General features: G+C 49.5%; 1 protein-coding gene across 3 annotated transcripts in view; it reads right to left on the bottom strand.

Annotated features, from left to right (window-relative positions):
* LOC121853992 (hillarin-like) overlaps positions 1-20,156 on the bottom strand; it is a gene marked incomplete at its 5' end in the record, with an annotated part of 39,486 nt that extends 19,330 nt beyond the window's left edge. For all 3 annotated transcript variants that reach the window (XM_042348378.1, XM_042348379.1, XM_042348380.1), the window contains 1 exon segment: positions 20,001-20,156. In XM_042348378.1, the coding sequence (XP_042204312.1) occupies positions 20,001-20,156 (156 nt within the window).
* Between the last annotated feature and the right edge of the window lie 365 nt (positions 20,157-20,521).

Raw genomic sequence — 20,521 nt, 5'->3', positions numbered from 1 at the left:
AAGATTTAGGCGCGAGGTAGGTAAACATTCGTTTGTAAATAGAGTAGTGGATGAGTGGAACAAGTTACCGAACTTCAGCATTAACTCGAATAGGCTGGATAGCTTCAAACACAGGTTGAAACTTGAATGGATATATGAGCGATTGGGGTTGGGTGTAAACGGGGCTGTCCAGTATGGGCCACTAGGCCCGCTGCAGTTTCCTCCATGCTTATGTTCTTAGGTACACTCACTCGCCATAGTTTCGATGCACCCTCTACCCCTACTCCTGACTCGATGGAAGTCGTAGTCTTGGCTTCATACCGAACGCCCCCCACTCATCGCTCAGTGGTGCAATGTGGTAGCTCGAAGCTTCGCTGGATTGTACGAATAGCAGTTCATGATGTAATATTTGAGAGAATATATGCACGATACAGGATTTTTTAGAGGGTGCATCGAAACTCTGGCGCGTGAGTGTACCTAAGTCACCTGGGTCTTACTAATTAGTACACAGGACACCTGATTATAGTGACGTTTGGACACAAGAGATAAGGTCCATGAGAGAAGACCATTGACCTTCACCCGTTACAACACGACACACAGAGGAAGTCCTGCTGTAGTAAAAGTATATTGTATCCGGCCCTCTATGACACCAGTAAGGTACAGTACGCCATTGTGGGCAGAAGGCCGGTGAAAGTTCGCCTGGCGTTGAGGACAGTCTGTGTCATGAAGGTGTATGAGAGGAGAATGGAAAGAATGTAATTGGTCATTATTTATAATAACAGAATGACGTCAATCCTGTTTACGTCATTCAGGACATCCTACCACAACTACCACCAAAGGAGTGTTAGTTACAAGACTAGCGAGGTCATCCTAAAACTGTATCTTGCTCTTGTGAGACCACACCTGGATTACACCAGTTCAGTTCTGGTCACCGTATTACAGAATGGATATAGAATCCTTGGAAAGAATTCAGAGGAGAATGACAAGACTAATCCCGGGCATTAGGAACCTTGAGTATAGAGACAGGTTAAAGCATCTTAATTTGCACTCCTCGAGAGACGTAGAGCGAGGGGCGACCTGATAGAGGTGTATAAGTGGAAGACAGGGCTAAACAAAGGGGACATTACAAAGGTACTCAAATTATCCAACCAGGAGCGAACTCGTAACAATGGTTTTAAATTAGACAAATTTAGATTTAGGCGTGAAATAGGTAAACACTGGTTTGGAAACAGAGTAGTGGATGAATGGAACAAGTTACCAAATATCATCATTAACTCGAATACGCTGAATTGCTTCAAACATAGGTTGGATGCTCATATGAGCAATAGGGTTGATTGTAAACAGGACTGCCAGTATGGGCCAATAGGCCCGCTGCAGTTTCACTCCATTCTTATGTTCTTATGTTCTTATTACTACCACAACGAACACTATCGCTACCACAACTACCACCATTACTACCACAACGAACACTATCGCTACCACAACTACCACCATCCTACCACCATCACCACCGCAACTACCACCATCCTACCACCATCACCACCGCAACTACCACCATCCTACAACCATCACCACCATCACCACCACAACTACAACCTTTACTACCACCATTATCACTAATAACTCCCCACCCTGACCTGACCACATCCTACCACAACTACCACCATCACTATTACTATCGCCTCCTCATCAAGACCTGACCACATCCTACCACAACTACCACAAATACCAACATTACCATCATCATCACTACCACCCACAACTACCACCATCAATACCACAATTACTACTATTACAACTACCACCATCCTCACTACCACAACTACCACCATTACCACCACCACAACTACCAGCTCCCCGTCCTGACTTGACCACACAGATGACAAATTAACCATAGTATCCTGTTCATGGCAATTCTCCCCTTCCCTCCCCTACCCTCCCCTTCCTCCTCTCCCCTCCCTACCCTCCCTCTCCCCTCCTTCCTTCCCTCCCTCTCCCCCTCCCCTTCCCTCCCTCCCCTCCCCTACCCTCCCCTCCCCTTCCCTTCCCTCCTCTCCTTCCCTCCCATCCTTACTCACTTTCCTCACCTTCCACTCTTCTTCCCTCTCCTTCTCCCGCATTCCTCTCTATCTCTCTCCGTCATTTCTTTATCTCTCCCTCTTCCTCTTCCTCTCCCTCCTCCCCTAACCCTCATTTTCTCCCTCTACTTCCCTCTACCCCCCTTCCTCCGTCCCTCCTTTGTACGGCATTACAGGGGATGGTACAGCGGCACAGAAGCCGGTACAGGTATAACGGTAAGGCGGTACCGAAGGCAGTACAGGTGTAGCGGTACAGCGGTACAGAAGCCTGTACAGGTGTAACGGTACAGTTATGCGAACAGGAAGGTTCACGCAGTGTTGCCATCGAGTGATCACATCTTTACCATCCGAGCTCATATGATGGTGGTAGTGGTGGTGATAGTGGTAGTGCTGATAATGGTGGTAGTGACAGATATGATGGTAGTGTAGGTTATCATAGTGGTGGTGGTGGTGGTGGTGGTGGTGGTGATATAGTGGTGGTGGTGGTGATGGTGATAGTAGTGGTGGTGGTGGTGGTGGTGGTGGTGGTGGTGGTGGTGGTGGTGGTGGTGGTGGTAGTGGTGGTGGTGGTGGTGGTGGTGGTAGTGATGGAGGAAGTGGTTGTCAGGAAGAAGTAGAGGAGAAGAGAGGAGGATAATGAGGATAACGCCTATGAAGGAGGAATAGGAGGAAGAAGAGGTGGTAAAAGAGGAAGAGGAGGAAGGAGAGGTGGTAAAAGAGGAAGAGGATGAAGAAGAAGAAGAAAATGGAGACGAGGAGTAAGAAGGGAGAGACGATTATGAAGAAGGGGAGGAAGAAGAAAAGGAATAAAGGGATTAGGGGGAAGAAGAAGAGGAGGAATAGAAGGAGGGGAGAAAGAAGAAGAGGGAGACTAGTATATAGAATAGGAAGAAAAGAAGGAAGAGGAGGAATAGGAGGAGGAGGAGGAAGAGGAGGAGGCAGTGAGGGAGCGCGGCGCGACTAGCCAAGTGTGTCGGGGTGAAGGAACCCAAAAGACACACACACACACATACACACACACACACACACACACACACACACACACACACACCTGCACACACACACACACACACACACACACACACACACACACACACACACACACACACACACACACACACACACATGTACTCACTACTTAACACCCACACGTGTACAGGTATATAAACCGACACACACACACACACACACACACACACACACACACACACACCTGCGAATGTGTGCATTTTCTTACTTCCACACACACACAGAGGGGAAGATAGATAAACAGTTGGACAGGTAGACAAATAGAGAGAAAGATAAAGACAGACAGACAGACAGACAGACCAACAGACAGACAGACACAGACAGATAGACAGACAGCCCCGTCACTACCAGCGCCAGCACCAGCGATCACCAGTGTCTGACGTTCATACCATCCACCACACAGGGACATGGTTAAGGGAAACATTACGCCTGGCGATCGTTCTCCCGTCTCTGTCGCTGTTCTTAGCCTGTCTATCTGACCTTTCATATGATAATTGTATTTTTGTTTTCTGCTTCTTCCATTGTCTGCTTATTATCATTACTTTCTTCTTATATCTTTTCTTGTCCTTCTCCTTTGTCTACCGTTATTCCTCACTTCCCTCCTTCTATCCTCGACCTAAAATTACACCACTACTAAAAGAGACGTTTCTATAGTAATAAGTTTCTATCGTAATAAAAGGCGATAAAGAGATAGATATACGATAATAAGAAGATAAATAAAGAGATATAATAAAACAGAACGTAAAGAAAAGGATAATAAGATAAATAATAATAAATACGTTAGTAATACATAACAGCGATGGAGTTAATTGGATTTGTTTACGTTTTATCGGGACGGGTGTGTTTTTTACAGAGTGCCTGTCGGGTCATTCTACCACCTCTAGCCAATCACATCCTATCGTCTCTTGGTGATTTGATACTGATTGGCTGGTGGTTGTGTTGGTTCTCTGTCCTTCCTTTAGGTTGAATATATTTGCGTTTAGTATATACAGTCCTTGGATCTCTCTCTCTCTCTCTCTCTCACCTCTCTCTCTCTCTCTCTCTCTAGCCTGATAAATGTTGTTATTGTTGCTGTTATTATCGTTTTTGTTGCATTAATTGTTCTTATTGTTGATTTTATTGTTGTTGTTTTGTTGCTGCTGCGTCTCCATGTATTACTGCTGTGCCTCGCTGCTGTTATTGTTGCTGTGTTAACGGCAGCGTGACAGCACAGCAAGAGGGACACACGAGACGCCACCGACCACCTTTTCTTAAAGTAATTACGAGGCAGGTAATACTGTACCTGCCTCCCTCCAGGTGGCGCTGTGTAGGACATTACCTGCACCTGGTCCACCTCCGACGCCACACTCCTAATGGCCCCCACACTCCTAATGGCCCCCACACTCGTAATGGCCCACACACTCGTAATGGCCCCCACACTCCTAATGGCCCACAACATTCCAATGGCCCCCCACACTCCCTCCTGGCCCCACACCCTCCCCACACCCCACATGGCTCCCCACCCCCCGGCCCCCACTGGTTCCCACTCCTAATGGCCCCACACCTCCTGGCCCCACACCCTCCTGGCCCCCACACCCCATGGCTCCCTGGCCCCCATGGCCACTCACACCCCAATGGTCCCCCCACACCCCAATGGCTCCCCACACCCCAATCCTCCTGGCCCCCACACGGCCTCCTAATGGTTCCCTCACACCCCAATGGCCACCACACCCCACGGTGGCCCCACACCCTAATGGCCCCCCACACTCCTAATGGCCCACACACACTAATGGCCCCACACCCCTAATGGCCCCACACCCCATGGCCCCACACCCCACGGCCCACACACTCCCCATGGCCCCATGGCCCCCACACCCCACGGCCCCACACCCTAATGGCCCCACACCCCACGGCCCCCACACCCCATGGCCCCACACACCCTAATGGCCCCACACTCCCAATGGCCCCCCACATGGCCCACGGCCCACATGACTGTAATGGCCCCCACATTCTGCATGGCCCCCACACATCTGTAATGGCCCCACACTCCCTCCTGGCCCCCCACACTCCCCCACACTTAATGGCCCCACACCCCAAGCCACCACACCCCTAATGGCCCCCACACCCTCCTAATGGCCCCACACCCCAATGGCCCCCACACCCCCACACTCCCAATGGTGGCCAACACATCTAATGGCCCCCCACACTGCTCCCACACCCCCCCACACCCTCCCTGGCACCCCACACCCTCCTGCACCCCAAGCTCCCTCTCCCTGGCCCCCCCCCACACCCTCCTGGCCCCCTCCTGGCCCCCACACTCCCTCCCTGGCCCCAAACTCCTCCTGGCCCCCCCCACTGGCCCCCACCCCTCCTCCTGGCCCCCACACCCTCCTGGCCCCAAACTCTCCCTCATCCCTCCACACTCCCTGGCCCCCACACTCCTCTGCCCCAAACCCCCTCCTGCCCCACCCCCACACCCTCCTCCTGCCCCCCACACCTTCTGGCTCCCCCCCCTCCTCATCCCCTTTCCTGTTCCTCATTCTTTTTCCTTTCACCTCTTCTTCCTCCTTCATGCAAGGGAGAGGAAGATCAGGGAGGGGGAGGGAGAAGAGGGAGTGGGAGGGAGAACAGGGCGTGGGAGGAGAGAGAACAGGAGGTGGGGAGGGAGGGAGGGAGACAGGGAGGTGGGAGGGAGAACAGGAGGGAGGGAGAACAGGAGGTGGGAGGAGAACAGGAGGTGGGGAAAACAGGGAGGTGGGAGAGAGAACAGGGGAGGAGAGAGACAACAACAGGGAGGTGGGGAGAAAACAGGGAGGTGGGAGAGACAACAGGGAGGTGACAACAGGGAGGTGGGAGAGACAACAGGGAGGTGAGGGAGAGACAACAGGGAGGTGGGAGAGACAAGTGGGAGGAACAGGCGGGAGACAACAGGGAGGTGGAGAGACAACAGGAGGTGGAGAGACAACAGGGAGGTATGAGAGACTAACAGGGAGGTGGGGAGACAACAGGAGGGAGGGGATGTTGTGATGGGAAGAGACCCACGACCTAGGCCAGCCTCAGGTGAAAGTCATGGCACACACACACCTGTACCACGCACTAGGTGAGAGTACCACGACCCACACACACACACACACACACACACACACACACACCTATCTCTACCTACCTGCCAATCACTCCTACCAAGCCCTCACACCTCCTCTCCTCACCGACCTCAACCCTCCTCCTTACCTCCTCCTTACCCCCTTCCCTACCTCCCCTCCCCCCTCCTCCTTCCCCCCCCTTCCCTACCTCCCTCCTTACCTCCCCCTTCCCTCCTCCCCTTTACCTCCCCCTCCTCTTCCCTAGCTCCCCCTTCCCTACTACCCCTTACCTCCCCCTCCCCCTACCTACCCACCTACTAACTAATCTCTACTAAATACATGCTTACTAATTTCGCTTCTTTAACTCCATATTCAACTGTCTACCAAAGAATAAGTGAAAGTCTTAATGTATTCAAACTGTACTTAAAATGACTCGTCACCTGAACCTCACTGACATATTCTAGAATTGTACCTAACATATATACATAATTATTAATTGTACCAAAAATAAACTTGGAACTTTCACTTATACCTGAAATGTACTTAAAACTCTTAGACGTACTTATAATGTACTTAGAAGAGACTCAAACAAGCCATAAATGTACATAGAACGACTCAATGTACTTTGGAGTGTTCTTGGAAAACGTTAAATGTACCCAAAATTTATCAAGTAATATTTTTTTTATTCTCACGAGCCGTTCCTCTCCCAGCTGAGTGTAGCGGAAACTGTACCTACACCATCCCTCCCTGCCTCCCTCCCTCCTGGCGTACGTCACACTTCTCCTCCTTCCCTCTTCCGCTCTTTCCTTCCTTCCCTCCCTTCCTCCCTGGTTGGCGTCGTTTCCTTCCACCTGTCGCCACTAACGACCATTTTAGTGTCATAAATAACTAAGTCACTCTCGACACACCAAGTGACACCGTCAGCCACGACACCTGCATCGTTAATTGCCAGGTGTGTCTTTCTTCACATTCCAGGACACACCTGATGACGTAGTTAATCAGCTGATGACGTACTTAGACAACTGATGACGTAGTTAAACAGCTAATGACGTAGTTAAACAGCTGATGACGTAGTTAAACAGCTAATGACGTAGTTAAACAGCTGATGACGTAGTTACTCAGCTGATGTCGTAGTTAAACAGCTGATGTCGTAGTTAATCAGCTGATGACGTAGTTAAACAGCTAATGACGTAGTTAATAAGCTTATGACGTAGTTAAACAGCTGATGTCGTAGTTAAACAGCTGATGTCGTAGTTAAACAGCTGATGACGTACTTAGACAACTGATGACGTAGTTAAACAGCTAATGACGTAGTTAAACAGCTGATGACGTAGTTAAACAGCTAATGACGTAGTTAATAAGCTTATGACGTAGTTAAACAGTTGATGTCGTAGTTAAACAGCTGATGTAGTTAATCAGCTGATGACGTAGTTAAACAGCTAATGACGTAGTTAAACAGCTGATGACGTAGTTAAACAGCTGATGTCGTAGTTAATCAGCTAATGACGTAGTTACTCAGCTGATAACGTAGTTAATTAGCTAATGACATAGTTAATCTGTTGATGATGAAGTTCATCAGTTGATGACGTACTTAAACAGCTGATTACGTAGTTAATAAGCTAATGACGTAGTTAATAAACTGATTGTTTAAATGTTATGTTTACTTTCTAAGACGCAGGTGGTGATGATGACGGGGCACAACAGCTGACCGTGTCAATAATTAGGGCGACACACACACACACACACACACACACACACACACACAATTAATAGGTTAATGTTTCAGTAATCTTTCTGTCACTTCCTCAAACCACACACCAGTGCAGAGAGGTTCACCTGTTAACAGTAAAATACGAGTTAGTTTCACCTGTTAACAGTAAATCTCCTGTTTGCTTTACCTGTTAACAGTAAGGCACGCGTTAGCCTCACCTGTTAACAGTAAAGCATCTATTAGTTTTACCTGTTAAGAGTTAAACACGATATAGCTCCACCTGTTAACAGTAAATCGCGATTTTGCTTGACCTGTTAACAGTAAACAGTCCCGTTAACCTCAGTGTGGGTTTTTATATCAACATTTCACAAGTGACCAAAAACAAGTCCATTTTTTTGGTAACTACTACACACTTACCTGTCAGGTGTGTAGGTGTGCGCGTCTAGACTAACTCATTAACAGGTGTATAACTCAACACAGAAAAGGAAATTGCAGGTATATAAATGTGTAACAAAATTCTACTATGTTTTTAAGTTGTATTCCTATATAATTTAGATAAGCAGATAATAAATACGACTGCGGTAGGTTAGGTTAGGTTACGTTACGTTAGGTTACGTTAGGTTACGTTAGGTTAGGTTAGGTTCTACAGGTGTTGTAACAGTAAGGTAGAGAGTATGAGCCACCAGGGACAAGGTAAGGTCTAGTACGGCGGAATATAATTTATCTGGTAACTCGTCACACGACTACCTGGCCTAGACCAGCTGTACGTGGTAGTGGTGGTCCTTGATCGAGTACCACACACACACACACACACACACACACACACACACACACACACAACAGCCTCAGCACCATTTCACCGATACAGTACTCAACACAACTCACACAACACAATGGCCCAACACCTGAACGAACACCTCACACAACACAATGACCCAACACCTGAACAGACACCTCACACAACACAATGACCCCCAACACCTGAACAGAACACCTCACACACAACACAATGACCCAACACCTGAACAGAACACCTCCACAAAACAGCTGACCAACACCTGAACAGACACCTCCAACACAATGACCCAACACCTGAACAGACACCTCACCTGCAACATAACGGAAACACACAAATTTTTATTTTATTTTTACACAATTTTCATCCGATACGAAAATATTGGTAAGGAGCTGAATGGCGTGTTTTAGATAATGGGGAAGTGCTGTGTTGTGTCGACCGTTCACACCAGCGGCAGGTAGTAATGGAGTGTTAATGTGTGTTATTGTAGACTGCTGTTGGTCGTGATGGTGTTGTGCAGTTTATTTTGATGATGTTCAAAGATGTTCAGAAGTGATTTATTTTTATGTAGTGGAAATTTACATAACTGTGGTGATATATGTTTAAGAATGTATATATCTGTGCTGAATATATATTGAAAAATTATATAATTGGTTTCTGCATCAAAATTTATATAACTGTGTTGCTTTATGTATCTAATTAACTATACATACTTTACACAACACATACATAGAGATGATAATCACCCTTATGTTATATAATAGTTACTAACGGACCTTTTAATCTATTTTATTACGTTATGTTACAACTCCCTCACCTACAACATTATCATCCAACATCGTACACCAGAATAAACATCTAACATCAACGACTAATACTAACATCAACAACAACATGTAACAATAACAGTCAGTACTTCCTTGACAACATTATTGACGATTAATGCCAACGATTTGAACTGCCTAACATAGCAATAATATCGAATATCAGCATCAACATTTACAACTACCTAAAAGGCCATTAAATATCGCATCAACACCAACATCTGACATCACAAACATCTGACATCAACACCAACAGCTGACATCAACACCCAACATAAACACCAAACATCTGACATCAACACAAAACATCTGACATGAACACCAAACATCTGATATCAACACCCAACAACTGACATCAACACCCAGCATCTGACATCAACACCAACAGCTGACATCAACACCAGCATCTGACGTCAACACCAACAGCTGACATCAACACCAACATCTGACATCAACACCAGCATCTGACGTCAACACCAACATCTGACATCAACACCAACATCTGACATCAACACTCAGCACCAAACAGCTGACATCAACACCCAACAGCTGACATCAACACCTAACATCAACACTCAACACCAAACATCTGACATCAACACCCAACAGCTGACATCAACACCTAACATCTGACATCAACACTGAGCACCAAACATCAACCTCCAGAGGCACAGAGGGGGGAATGCCAGACTCAGGTGGACCAGCACAAGGTCACCCAGGTGAGTCTCAGGTGGCTCTACTAAGATTAACCTTTTTTTTGGTTTATAGTCTATCAGTGTGTTACGGCCGGCGTGTGTGTGTACCACGCCCACGCCCACACATCTTCTACGTGTACATATACGTTTCACCCCACACCTACACACACTCAAAGATGCACAGAATACACACACACACACACACACACACACACACACACACACACACACACACACACACACATACGAGTACATACGCCCTGCCGACACCCACGTTCACTTCTACACACACACATATCCACTCTCTGATACACATACTCCCACGCCCACACCCACACACTACTTCACACACGTTACCTTGCGTGCACACACACACACACACACACACACACGGAGGGAAGGCGGTGGTCCCGGGCAGCCAAATAAGGTCATCAGCTGGTTCAGGAGGGTCATACAGCACACATGGTCCACCCCTCCTGGTCCACCCTCCCCGGTCCACCCTCCCTGGTCCACCCTCCCTGGTCCACCCTCCCTGGTCCATCCTCCCTCACACATCATAACCTCAGTTTTTCCTCTCATCACGGATGTTGAGGACGAGTCTAAGTCTACGTTTAAATTCCTCAATCTAACCTAACCTAACTTAACCTAACCTAACCTAACTTAATCTAACCTAACCTAACCCCCTTGGTAGAGTTAGGGTGTTTAATCATCAAGTGAAATAAGCTGGGGAAGGAGGCCAATCTTCAGGTGATCTAAAACACAACAGGCGAGGATTTATAAAGATTCCTGCTGTCTAATTAATTTCCCACACTAGAGATACAACGTCACCTTTCTCACCTTGTCTGTGTCGAACTGTAAGTAAAAAGGTGTGATGTGATGTTACCTGTCCACTGAGAAGGAAAATATAACTCACGAACCTTTGAGATGACGATTTTGGACTACCACTTTGTACACGTCTTCATTACCACCCCCCACCACCACCTCCACCCCTTCCCATATTTTCCTTATGTGTTACCTTCCTCCTCGATACCAACACACACACACACACACACACAGTACCCCCCACAGCACCCCCACATCCCCATCAGGAAGGTATTCGACCCCTCCTTCCCACACAGGAGACTTTAACAGGTGTCAAGCAGTGATCCAGTCATATTACAGGTGTGTTATAGCCGGGGTCAGTGGCAGGTGTCTCAGAGGTTCCCCACGATGAAGATTTATCATACTTAAGATAAGAATACATCTAACTTATTAACTGAGGTCAACAGACATACATAACTTCCAAAAAAATAACATCAATACATACGTTCAGTTAACATTAATTAGGAGATTAAGTTAAGGTATTATAGAAGCTTTTAAAAGAATTAGGATATACTGCATTCTCAAAAATTATATCTATCTCCACATTGTCTCTTGATTGGTGTTAAGTGAACGTATGTAAATAAGGTATAGTCTCAGTCCTGCTTCGAAGCCATTTTAAATCCGGTAATGGAGTGGAAATTGTGCTAAGACTCTACTATCTAAATGCGACTCTCTGTATCTTGGCCCAGTTAAGGTGGAGACACGCGAGAGTTTGTGAGTCACCGCCCACGAGTCAGTGTGAGTCCTTCGGGTGACCTTGTGTTGGTCTTATATGGTGAGGTGAGGTGAGTCGCGATGGTGACTTGTGGTGATGATGACTTGAAAAGGATAACTTGTGGTGATGGTGCTTCGTGATGGTGACTTGTGATCATGACTTGTGGTGATGGTGAGGGTGTAGTGAGGTACAGCAGGTGCCTGAAGGTGTAGTGAGGTGGCCACGCCATATTTATCTGGGTGTAGAGGCCCGCCTGGGTGTAGAGGCCCGCCTGGGTGTAGAGGCCCGCCTGGGTGTGGTACACTCTTTAAGCCCCTCGTGCCTCACCTACCCTCCCCCTCCTTCCTTCTCCCTCCACCCTTCCTCTTCCTCTCCGCCCTTCCTTCCCCCTCCCATCCTTCATCCTCTTTCCTCCCTCCCCCCCACCCCTTCGACAATGTCCTTCCTTCCTTCCTTCCTTCCCTTCACTAAATTACGACATCCAACACTATCCCTACTAAACTAATGTCCGTCCAAGCAGAAGAGAATCATTCTGCAGGCTAAACCTCCATAACCGTGGGAGTGAGGGAAGAGGAGGGTGCCATTGAGAGGGGGGAGAGAGATAGAGAGAGAACGCCAGGCGGTGTTGATTGCCCGCGTTGGCACAGTTTTTCAGGGTAGAGTTCGAAATCCCTTCAAGATCATTGTGTTGTGAAGAGAAAGTTAGACATGACACCTCGACCTTGAAGCTCTCTCTGGCTAAGTGTGTTGTGGTCGTGACTTCACCTGAGCCGCCTCGAGCACTCACACGCCGGCTGACCCTGATTGGCCGAGTGACTGATTGGCTAACTGACTGTGATTGGTTGAGTGAGTGATTAGTTAATTGACTGTGATTGAGTGAGTGAATAGTTAATTGACTGTGATTGATTAAAGGACTGTGGTTGATTGGTTAACTGACTGTGATTGGCTGAATGAGTGATTGATTGTCTGGTGGATTGGATGATTAAATGATAACCAGGTGTAGTGGTGATGATTAAGAACACTACACCCTCACCACACACCATACACCCTCACCACACACCATACACCCTCACCACACACCATACACCCTCACCACACACCATAATCCCAACCACAGTCTCTACCACCACAATCCCCACCACAATCACAATCTGCACCCTTCCCCACCACAACCACCACAATCACAATCTGCACCCTTCCCCCACCACAACCACCACAATCACAATCTGCACCTTTCCCCACCACAACCACAATCCGTACCCTTCCCACCACAACCTCATAATATTTGTCACAATCACAATCACACCAATAGCTCACACCACAATCACACTACAGTCACACCACAATCACTCATCAATTTAACAAGGATAAGAAGTGACGTCATCATTCCATCCAAACAGGACTTGAATTGCTGATAAACAAGAGGTAAGGTCAGGTCATGTTGCAAGAGGTCAAACTGTATGCCAAACGTGATGTATCCGTATATGTTGAATGAATGATGAGAGTATAGTGTTATATGTATTGTGTATATACTTGGTGTGGTGTATTATTAAGGCCTATTGTGGTGGTGGTGGTGTGGTGGTGGTGAGAGTGGTGGTGTGGTGGTGGTGGTGGTGGTGGTGGTGGTGGTGAGTGGTGAGGGTGTGGTGGTGGTGGTGAGATTGGTGGTGTGGTGAGTGAGTGAGGTGGTGGTGGTGGTGGTGAGAGTGGTGGTGGTGGTGGTGGTGGTGGTGGTGGTGGTGGTGAGTGAGAGTGTGTGTGGTGGTGGTGGTGGTGGTGGTGGTGGTGGTGAGAGTGGTGGTGGTGGTGGTGAGTGGTGAGGTGGTGGTGGTGGGGTGAGGTGGTGGTGGTGAGGTGGTGGTGGTGGTGGTGAGGTGGTGGTGGGAGGTGGTGGTGGTGGTGGTGGTGGGTGGGGTGGTGGTGGTGGTGGGGTGGGTGGTGGTGGGGTGGTTGGTGGTGGGGTGGTGGTTGGTTGGTTGGTTGTTGGTGAGGGTGGTTGGTTGGTTGGGGTGGTTGGTTGGTGGGGTGTGGGGTGGGGTGGTTGGTGGTTGAGGGTGGGTGGGGGGTGGTTGGTTGGTGGGGGTGGTTGGTTGAGTTGGTTGGTTAGTTGGTTGGTGGGGTGGTTGGTTGATTGGGTGGTGTGGTGGTGATGGTGGTGGTGGTGGGTGGTGGTGGTGGTGGTGGTGGTGAGGTGGTGGTGGTGAGGTGGTGGTGGTGGTGGTGGGTGGTGGTGAGGTGGTGGTGGTGAGAGTGGTGGTGGTGGTGGTGGTGGTGGTGGTGGGGTGAGGAGTGGTGGTGGGTGAGGTGGTGGTGGTGGTGAGGGGTGGTGGTGGTGAGGTGGTGGTGGTGGGGTGGGTGGTGGTGGTGGTGGGTGAGGGGTTGGTGTGGTGGGGTGGTGGTGGTGAGGTGGTTGGTTGGTGGTGGTGGTTGGTGGGGTGGGGTGGTTAGTGTGGTTGGTTGGTGGTGGGTGGTTGGTGGTGGTGGGTGGGGTGGTGGTGATGGTGGTGGTGGTGGTGGTGTGGTGGTGGTGGTGTGGTGGTGGTGGTAAGATAAATTTCAGTGTTGTTTGAGTAAATTAATTTATTTTTGCTTCTCCGTAAGATATTATTATTATTATTATTATTATTATTATTATTACCTTGACATAATAGTAATCATTATAGCTGTATCATTAAACCGCCCACTGATACCATTAGCGGTGTCGTCCCCATTATGTCAACATTACCTATTTTAACACCTATTATCCCCTATAAACTGTACCTATTATATACCTATTATTACCTGTCATTATCCCCGACCTACATAGTATGGTGGTGGTGGTGGTGGTGGTGGTGGTGGTGGTGGTAGTGGTGGTGGGTGTATTGGCAGTGGTGGTGGTGGTGGTGGTGGTGAGTGGTGGTGGTGGTGAGAGTGGTGGTGGTGGTAGTGGTGGCGGTGTGGTGTGAGGTGGTGGTGGTGGTGAGTTGGTGGTGGTGAGGTGGTGGTGGTGAGGTGGTGGTGGTGGTGGTGGTGGTGGTGGTGGTGGTAGTGGTGGTGGTGGTGGTGGTGGTGGTGGTGGTGGTGGTGGTGGTGGTGGTGGTGGTGGTGGTGAAAGAGAGAAGATGGGAGGTAGAGTAGGAGTAAAAATAAGAGGTGAGGAAAAAGAAGAGAGAGGGGGAGGAGGAAAGAGAAGGAAGGAAGGAAGGAGGGAGGAGGGAGGAGGAAGAAAGGAAGAACGAAGGGAGGAGGGGAGGAGGAAGGAAGGAAGGGAGGAGAGAAAGAAGGATAGTGGATGGATGGGATAGGAAGAGGAAGGGAGAAAGAATGAAAGAGTTGGAGGAAAAGGGAGGGAGGGAGGGGGAAATAAAAGGTGAGTGGAGGAGGAAGAGGAGATGGAGGAGGAGGAAGAAGAGGAGGAGGAAGAGTTGTTGGAGAAGAAAGAGGAGGTAGAGATTAGTAGAGAGAAGGTGGAAGAAGAAAATAAAGAGGAGGTGGAGGAGAAAGAGGAAGTGGCACAGGAGGAGGAAGACGATGTGGAGAAGGAAGAGGATATGGAAGAGGAGGAAGGTGGGGTGGAGGAGTAGGAAGAGGAGGTGGAAGAAGAGGAAGAGGAGGTGGAACACGAAGTGGACGAAGAGATGGAAGAGGAGGTAGAGGAGGAAGAAGAAGAGAACGTGGAGGAGGAGGAAGAGGAGGAGAGGCTGGAGGAGGATTGTCAACATATCAGAGGCCTCCTACCCTCCAGCCTGGCGTACGCTGATTGGTCCGTGGTTATCCTTCCACATAACGGACCAATCAAAGCTAATCTAATCTAACCTAACTTGACCTGGACAAACAGAAGGGACATTGGCTGACTCTAAGGTGGCCTAAGAATATAATAATCAGCTCACGGCATACCCCCATGAGCGTGGATTTTGCAATTACTGCCTCCTCCCAGTCGGCCGCCAACCAACCGACTCGTGGTGGCGGCGGCAGGTGTCGGCACAGTGACGCCACCGAGATGTCATACAGTCATACACCCGTCATTAGTCACGTTGTGTGTGTGTGTGTGTGTGTGTGTGTGTGAGCAAGATGCAGAAAGAGAAATGGACTTAGAGAGAGAGAGAGAGAGAGAGATGCATAATAACAACAATACCCCCCGCCCCGGCAAGGTGACCGAAGTAACTCAGCAGGTGCTCGCCGCCGCCGCCGCCGCCGCATACCATTCATGAACACCTCCGCCAGAATTAAGCGTGGCAGGAAAGAAGTGTCGTAAGTACAGCACAACAGTATCCGGGTTCCAATGCATTTAAATCGCCAGCTGTGGAGTGTGAGAATGGCGGCGCAGGTCTCCCTCCTTCCACCCTGCCAACCATCCTTAGGCGCCTAGTTCTCCCTGCCTGTGTGTCTCTCTTCTCCTTTGATAAATTACCTGCGGCTCTTCTCGCTCATGACAGTTGTAAATAACAGATGCGTTGACGACGGAAGTAATTCTTAGCTATTTCATTCTGCGAGAGGTGGTGGAGGTGGAGCTAGCGACTTGTGGCAACTCTTAGCTTCCTCATACCGAATGGCGGCGCTGCCATGTCTGCCTGCACAACCACAAACACACACACACACACGTAGGTAATGGCTTCCAGAGTGACTTTTCAAAGTAATGACTGGGAGATAATAATGGCCTCTTGTATCAGATCGTTATGGCGGCACACAAACACACACACACACACACACACACACACACCGTTGATGAGGGAGAGAGAGAGAGAGGGGGGGTGGTGGTGGTGGTGGTGGTGGTGGCTGAGGGTATTTTCTGGGTCGTGTTACGGTAGTAGAATCAGTGGCTGGAGGCGGAAGTTGTGGCTACCTTAAGTTGACACTCCAGAAGATACCATGATTCTCACAGTTTCCTTACGTCATATTTAAGACAACACAAAATACTGTACAAAGATCCAGCGAGTCGAGTGTTTGTTTTGACGACATTTTTGGAGGCCATCTAAGTAGAAAAAAAATCAGGAGATATGTTTTCATTTCTTGTTGTGAGAAATAATTTCTTACTTATGAACTTTTGAAAAGTCAAGAGCCAAGATTCTCAAAGGTTAATACGAATAATATTTCTCGTAAGTGAAGAGTTGAGAATACGGGTAACTGCTTCAAGTAACTTTTGTAGCTAAATATACCTTTCTTAATTATCAAAGGTAAATATTGAGAAAGTTCTGGCCACACACACACACACGAGAGAGACTGAAGATAATCAATCATGTTGTGGTAGATATATTGTGTGGCCTCACGTCTCCTCTACCTCATAACCAGTCCAAATGTTCCGCCAGACTGAGCTGAAGAAATGGGGGACACACACACAAGATAGTGTTGAGGAGTGACTATACTGTACAGGAAGACAGACAGGCAGGTGAGTGTATGGGTGTGGTAGAGGTGGTTAGTGGAAGTGTGACCAACCCGCATAACAGCTGCTGAAGATGACCATGACTGTGGACCCATGACACACACACACACACACACACACACACACACACACACACACACACACACACACCACATAACCATTCCATATGAGCTCAAATTATTCCTCTCTATTTCCCACTGACAACCTCCCCCCCCACCCCCACCTTTGGTATACATCGTAGACGTCGTGTTTCTGCCTGCAGTGCGTTATGATACAGTACTCGTGACTGGATCATTTCATTCACCACCATCAAAACACAACATGTGGTAGTGGTGGTGGTGGTTGGTGTGGGGATAGTGGTGTGGTGTGGGGATGGTGGTGGTGGGTGGTGGTAGTAATAATAGTGGGGTTGGTGGTGATGGTAATAATAGTGGTGGTGGTGGTGGTGGTGGTGGTGGTGGTGGTGGTGGTGGTGTGGGGATAGTGGTGGTGTGGTGGTGGTGTGGTGGTGGTGTGGGGGGGATAGTGGTGGTGGTGGTGGTGGTAGTAATAGTGGTGGTGGTGGTGGTGGTGATGGTAATAATGGTGGTGGTGGTGGTGGGGTGGTGTGGGGATAGTGGTGGTAGTGGTGGTGGTGTGGGGATAGTGGTGTGGTGGTGGTGGTAATAATAGTGGTGGTTGGTGGTGGTGGTGGTGGTGGTGGTGGTGGTGGTGGTAATAATAGTGGTGGTGGTGGTGGTGGTAATAATAGTGGTGGTTGTGGTGGTGGTGGTGGTAGTAATAATATGGTGGTGGTTGTGGCGATGGTCGTGGTGGTGGTGTGGGGATAATGGTGGTGGTGGTGGGTAGTAATATGGTGGTGGTGGTGGTGATGGTGGTGTGGTGGTGGTGGTGGTGGTGGTGGTGGTGGTGTGGGGAGTGGTGGTGGGGTGGTGGTGGTGGTGGTGGCGTTGGTGTGGGGATTGTGGTGGTGGTGGTGGTGGTGGTGGTGGTGGGGTGGTGGTGGTGGTGTGGGGATAGTGGTGGTGGTGGTGATGGTAATATGGTGGGTGGTTTTGGTGTGGTGGTGGTGGTGGGTGGTAATAGCGGTGGTTGTGGTGGTGGTGGTGGTAGTAATAGTGGTGGTTGTGGTGGTTGTGGTGGTGGTGGTGGTGGTGGTGATGGTAATAATGGTGGTGGTGGTGGTGGTGGGTGGTGGTGGTGGTGGTGGTAATAATGGTGGTGGTGGTGGTGGTGGTGGTAGTAATAATAGTGGTGGGTGGTGGTGGTGGGTAGTATGTGGAAGTGGTGGTTTGTGGTGGTGGCCGTGGTGGTGGTTGTGGGATGAGTGGTGGTGGTGGTGGTGGTGTGGGGATAGTGGTGGTGGTGGTGGTGGTGTGGGATAGTGGTGGTGAGTGGTGGTGTGGGGATGGTGGTGGTGGTGGTGTGGGGATAGGTGGGTGGTGTGGGGATAGTGGTTGTGGTGTGGTATGGGGATGGTGGGTGTGGGGATAGTGTGGTGGTGTGGTGGTGGTGGTGGGTGGTGGTGGTGGTGGTGGGGATAGTGGTGGTGTGGGGGATAGTGGTGGTGGGTGGTGGTGGTGAGTAATAGTGGGTGGTTGTGGTGGTGGTGGTGGTGTGGGGGATAGAGGTGGTGGTGGTGTGGGATAGTAGTGGTGGTGATGGTGGTGGTGGTGGGTGTGGGGATAGTGGTGGTGTGGTGGTGGTAGTGGTGGTGGTGTTGGTGGTGGTGTGGGGAAAGTGGTGGTGGGGATATGTGTGTGGCGGTGATGGTGGTGGTGTGGTGTGGGGATGGTGGTGTGGTGGGGTGTGGGTGGTGGTGGTGGTGTGGTGGGTAGTAATAAGTGGTGGTTGTGGTGGTGGGTGGGGGATAGTAGGGTGTGGTGGTGTGTGTGATAGTAGTGGTGGTGATGGTGGTGGTGTGGGATAGTGGTGGTGGTGGTGGTGGTGTGGGATAGTGGTGGTGGTGGTGGTGGTGTGGGGGATAGTGGTGGTGGTGGTGGTGGTGGTGGTGAGGATAGTGGTGGTGATGGTGTGGGATAGTGGTGGTGTGTGGCGATAGTGGAGTGTGGTGGTGGTGTGGCGATAGTGGTGGAGGTGGTGGTGGTGGAGGCTGCAACACTACCTCCAACAACACCTTCAGTAAACAATGGTTAAGTCATCCGTTACAGTATAAGAGCTATCAGCCGGGGGCAGGTGGCTCAACCACCCCTCCTTCTCTCCTCCCTTCCTCCCCATCACCCCCTTCCTCTCCTCTCACTCTTCCCTCCATCTCCTCCCCCCACCTTCCTCCCTCTTCTCGTCTTCATCCTGCCCTCTTCTCTCACCTTCTCCTTCTCCTTCCCTCCTCCTTCTCTCCCTCTCCTCCTCCTCCTCTCACCTCCTCTCCTTCTCCCTTGTTCTCACCTCTTCCCTCCATTCCTCACCTTCCCCCTTCCTCCTCTCACCTTCCCTCCTCCTATCCCTTCCCCTCCTCTCACCCCTCCTCCTCCTCACCCTTCCTCCTCCCTCCTCCTCCCTTTCCTCCTCCTCCTCCTCTCACCCTTCCTCCTCCTCTCACCTCCTCCTCCTTACCCCCTCCTCCTCTCACCCCTTCCTCCTCTCACCTCTTCCTCCTCCTCACCCTTCCCTCTCCTCCCTCCTCCTCCTCACCCTTCCTCCCTCCTCATTCCCTCCTCCCTTCCTCCTCCCTCACCCTTCAAATGTACACATAAGTAGTCCCAGGAACTCATAAATGACCCTCTTCACTAAAAAAAAGGCCCAATATCTGAGAGGTATCCTTAACTCAAAAAGCAGCCCCTTAACTCAAAATTATTCTCGTAACTCAAAATTATTCCCAAGTAACTCGCAATTGAATCCTCGGTAACTCACAAGTGGCCCCTGTTACTCACCAGGTACTGATCGATGGGCTTGTCATACACCCGCTGGATCTTGGTGGCGTTGAGGGCGTGGGCGATGTGGAGGGCGGTGCTGTCGAACCTCCCATACTTGTAGTCGCTGAAGGAGGAGTTGTGGCCGTTCTCTGAGCCGTTCCCACTACCGCTGCCCTGTAGAGAGAGAGAGAGAGAGTTAGGAGAGTGGAGGAGAGAGTGTGAGTGAGTGTGAGGAGAGAGAGAGAAAGAGAGAGAGGGAAGAGATAATGAATGGTGGCTAACGGAGAGAGAGAGAGAGAGAGAGAGAGAGAGAGAGAGAGAGAGAGAGAGAGAGAGAGAGAGAGAGAGAGAAAGAAGAAAGAGAGAGAGAGAGAGAGAGAGAGAGAGAGAGAGAGAAAGAGAGAGAGAGAGAGAGAGAGAGTTAACAAGTGACAGAATATAGAGGGGAAGGAGGAAGGAGAGGAAGTAGCGGTTAACTGTAAAACAAAATAAAGAGAAGGAGATAACGGTGATGAACGGAGGTGGAAAAAGAGAGAGAA

The sequence above is a fragment of the Homarus americanus genome, unplaced genomic scaffold (genome assembly GCF_018991925.1).
Source record: "Homarus americanus isolate GMGI-L3 unplaced genomic scaffold, GMGI_Hamer_2.0 scaffold59716, whole genome shotgun sequence".
NCBI lineage: Eukaryota > Metazoa > Arthropoda > Malacostraca > Decapoda > Nephropidae > Homarus > Homarus americanus.
The sequence above is the reverse complement of the archived record's forward strand: the minus strand, read 5'-3'. Positions and strand labels throughout refer to the sequence as shown.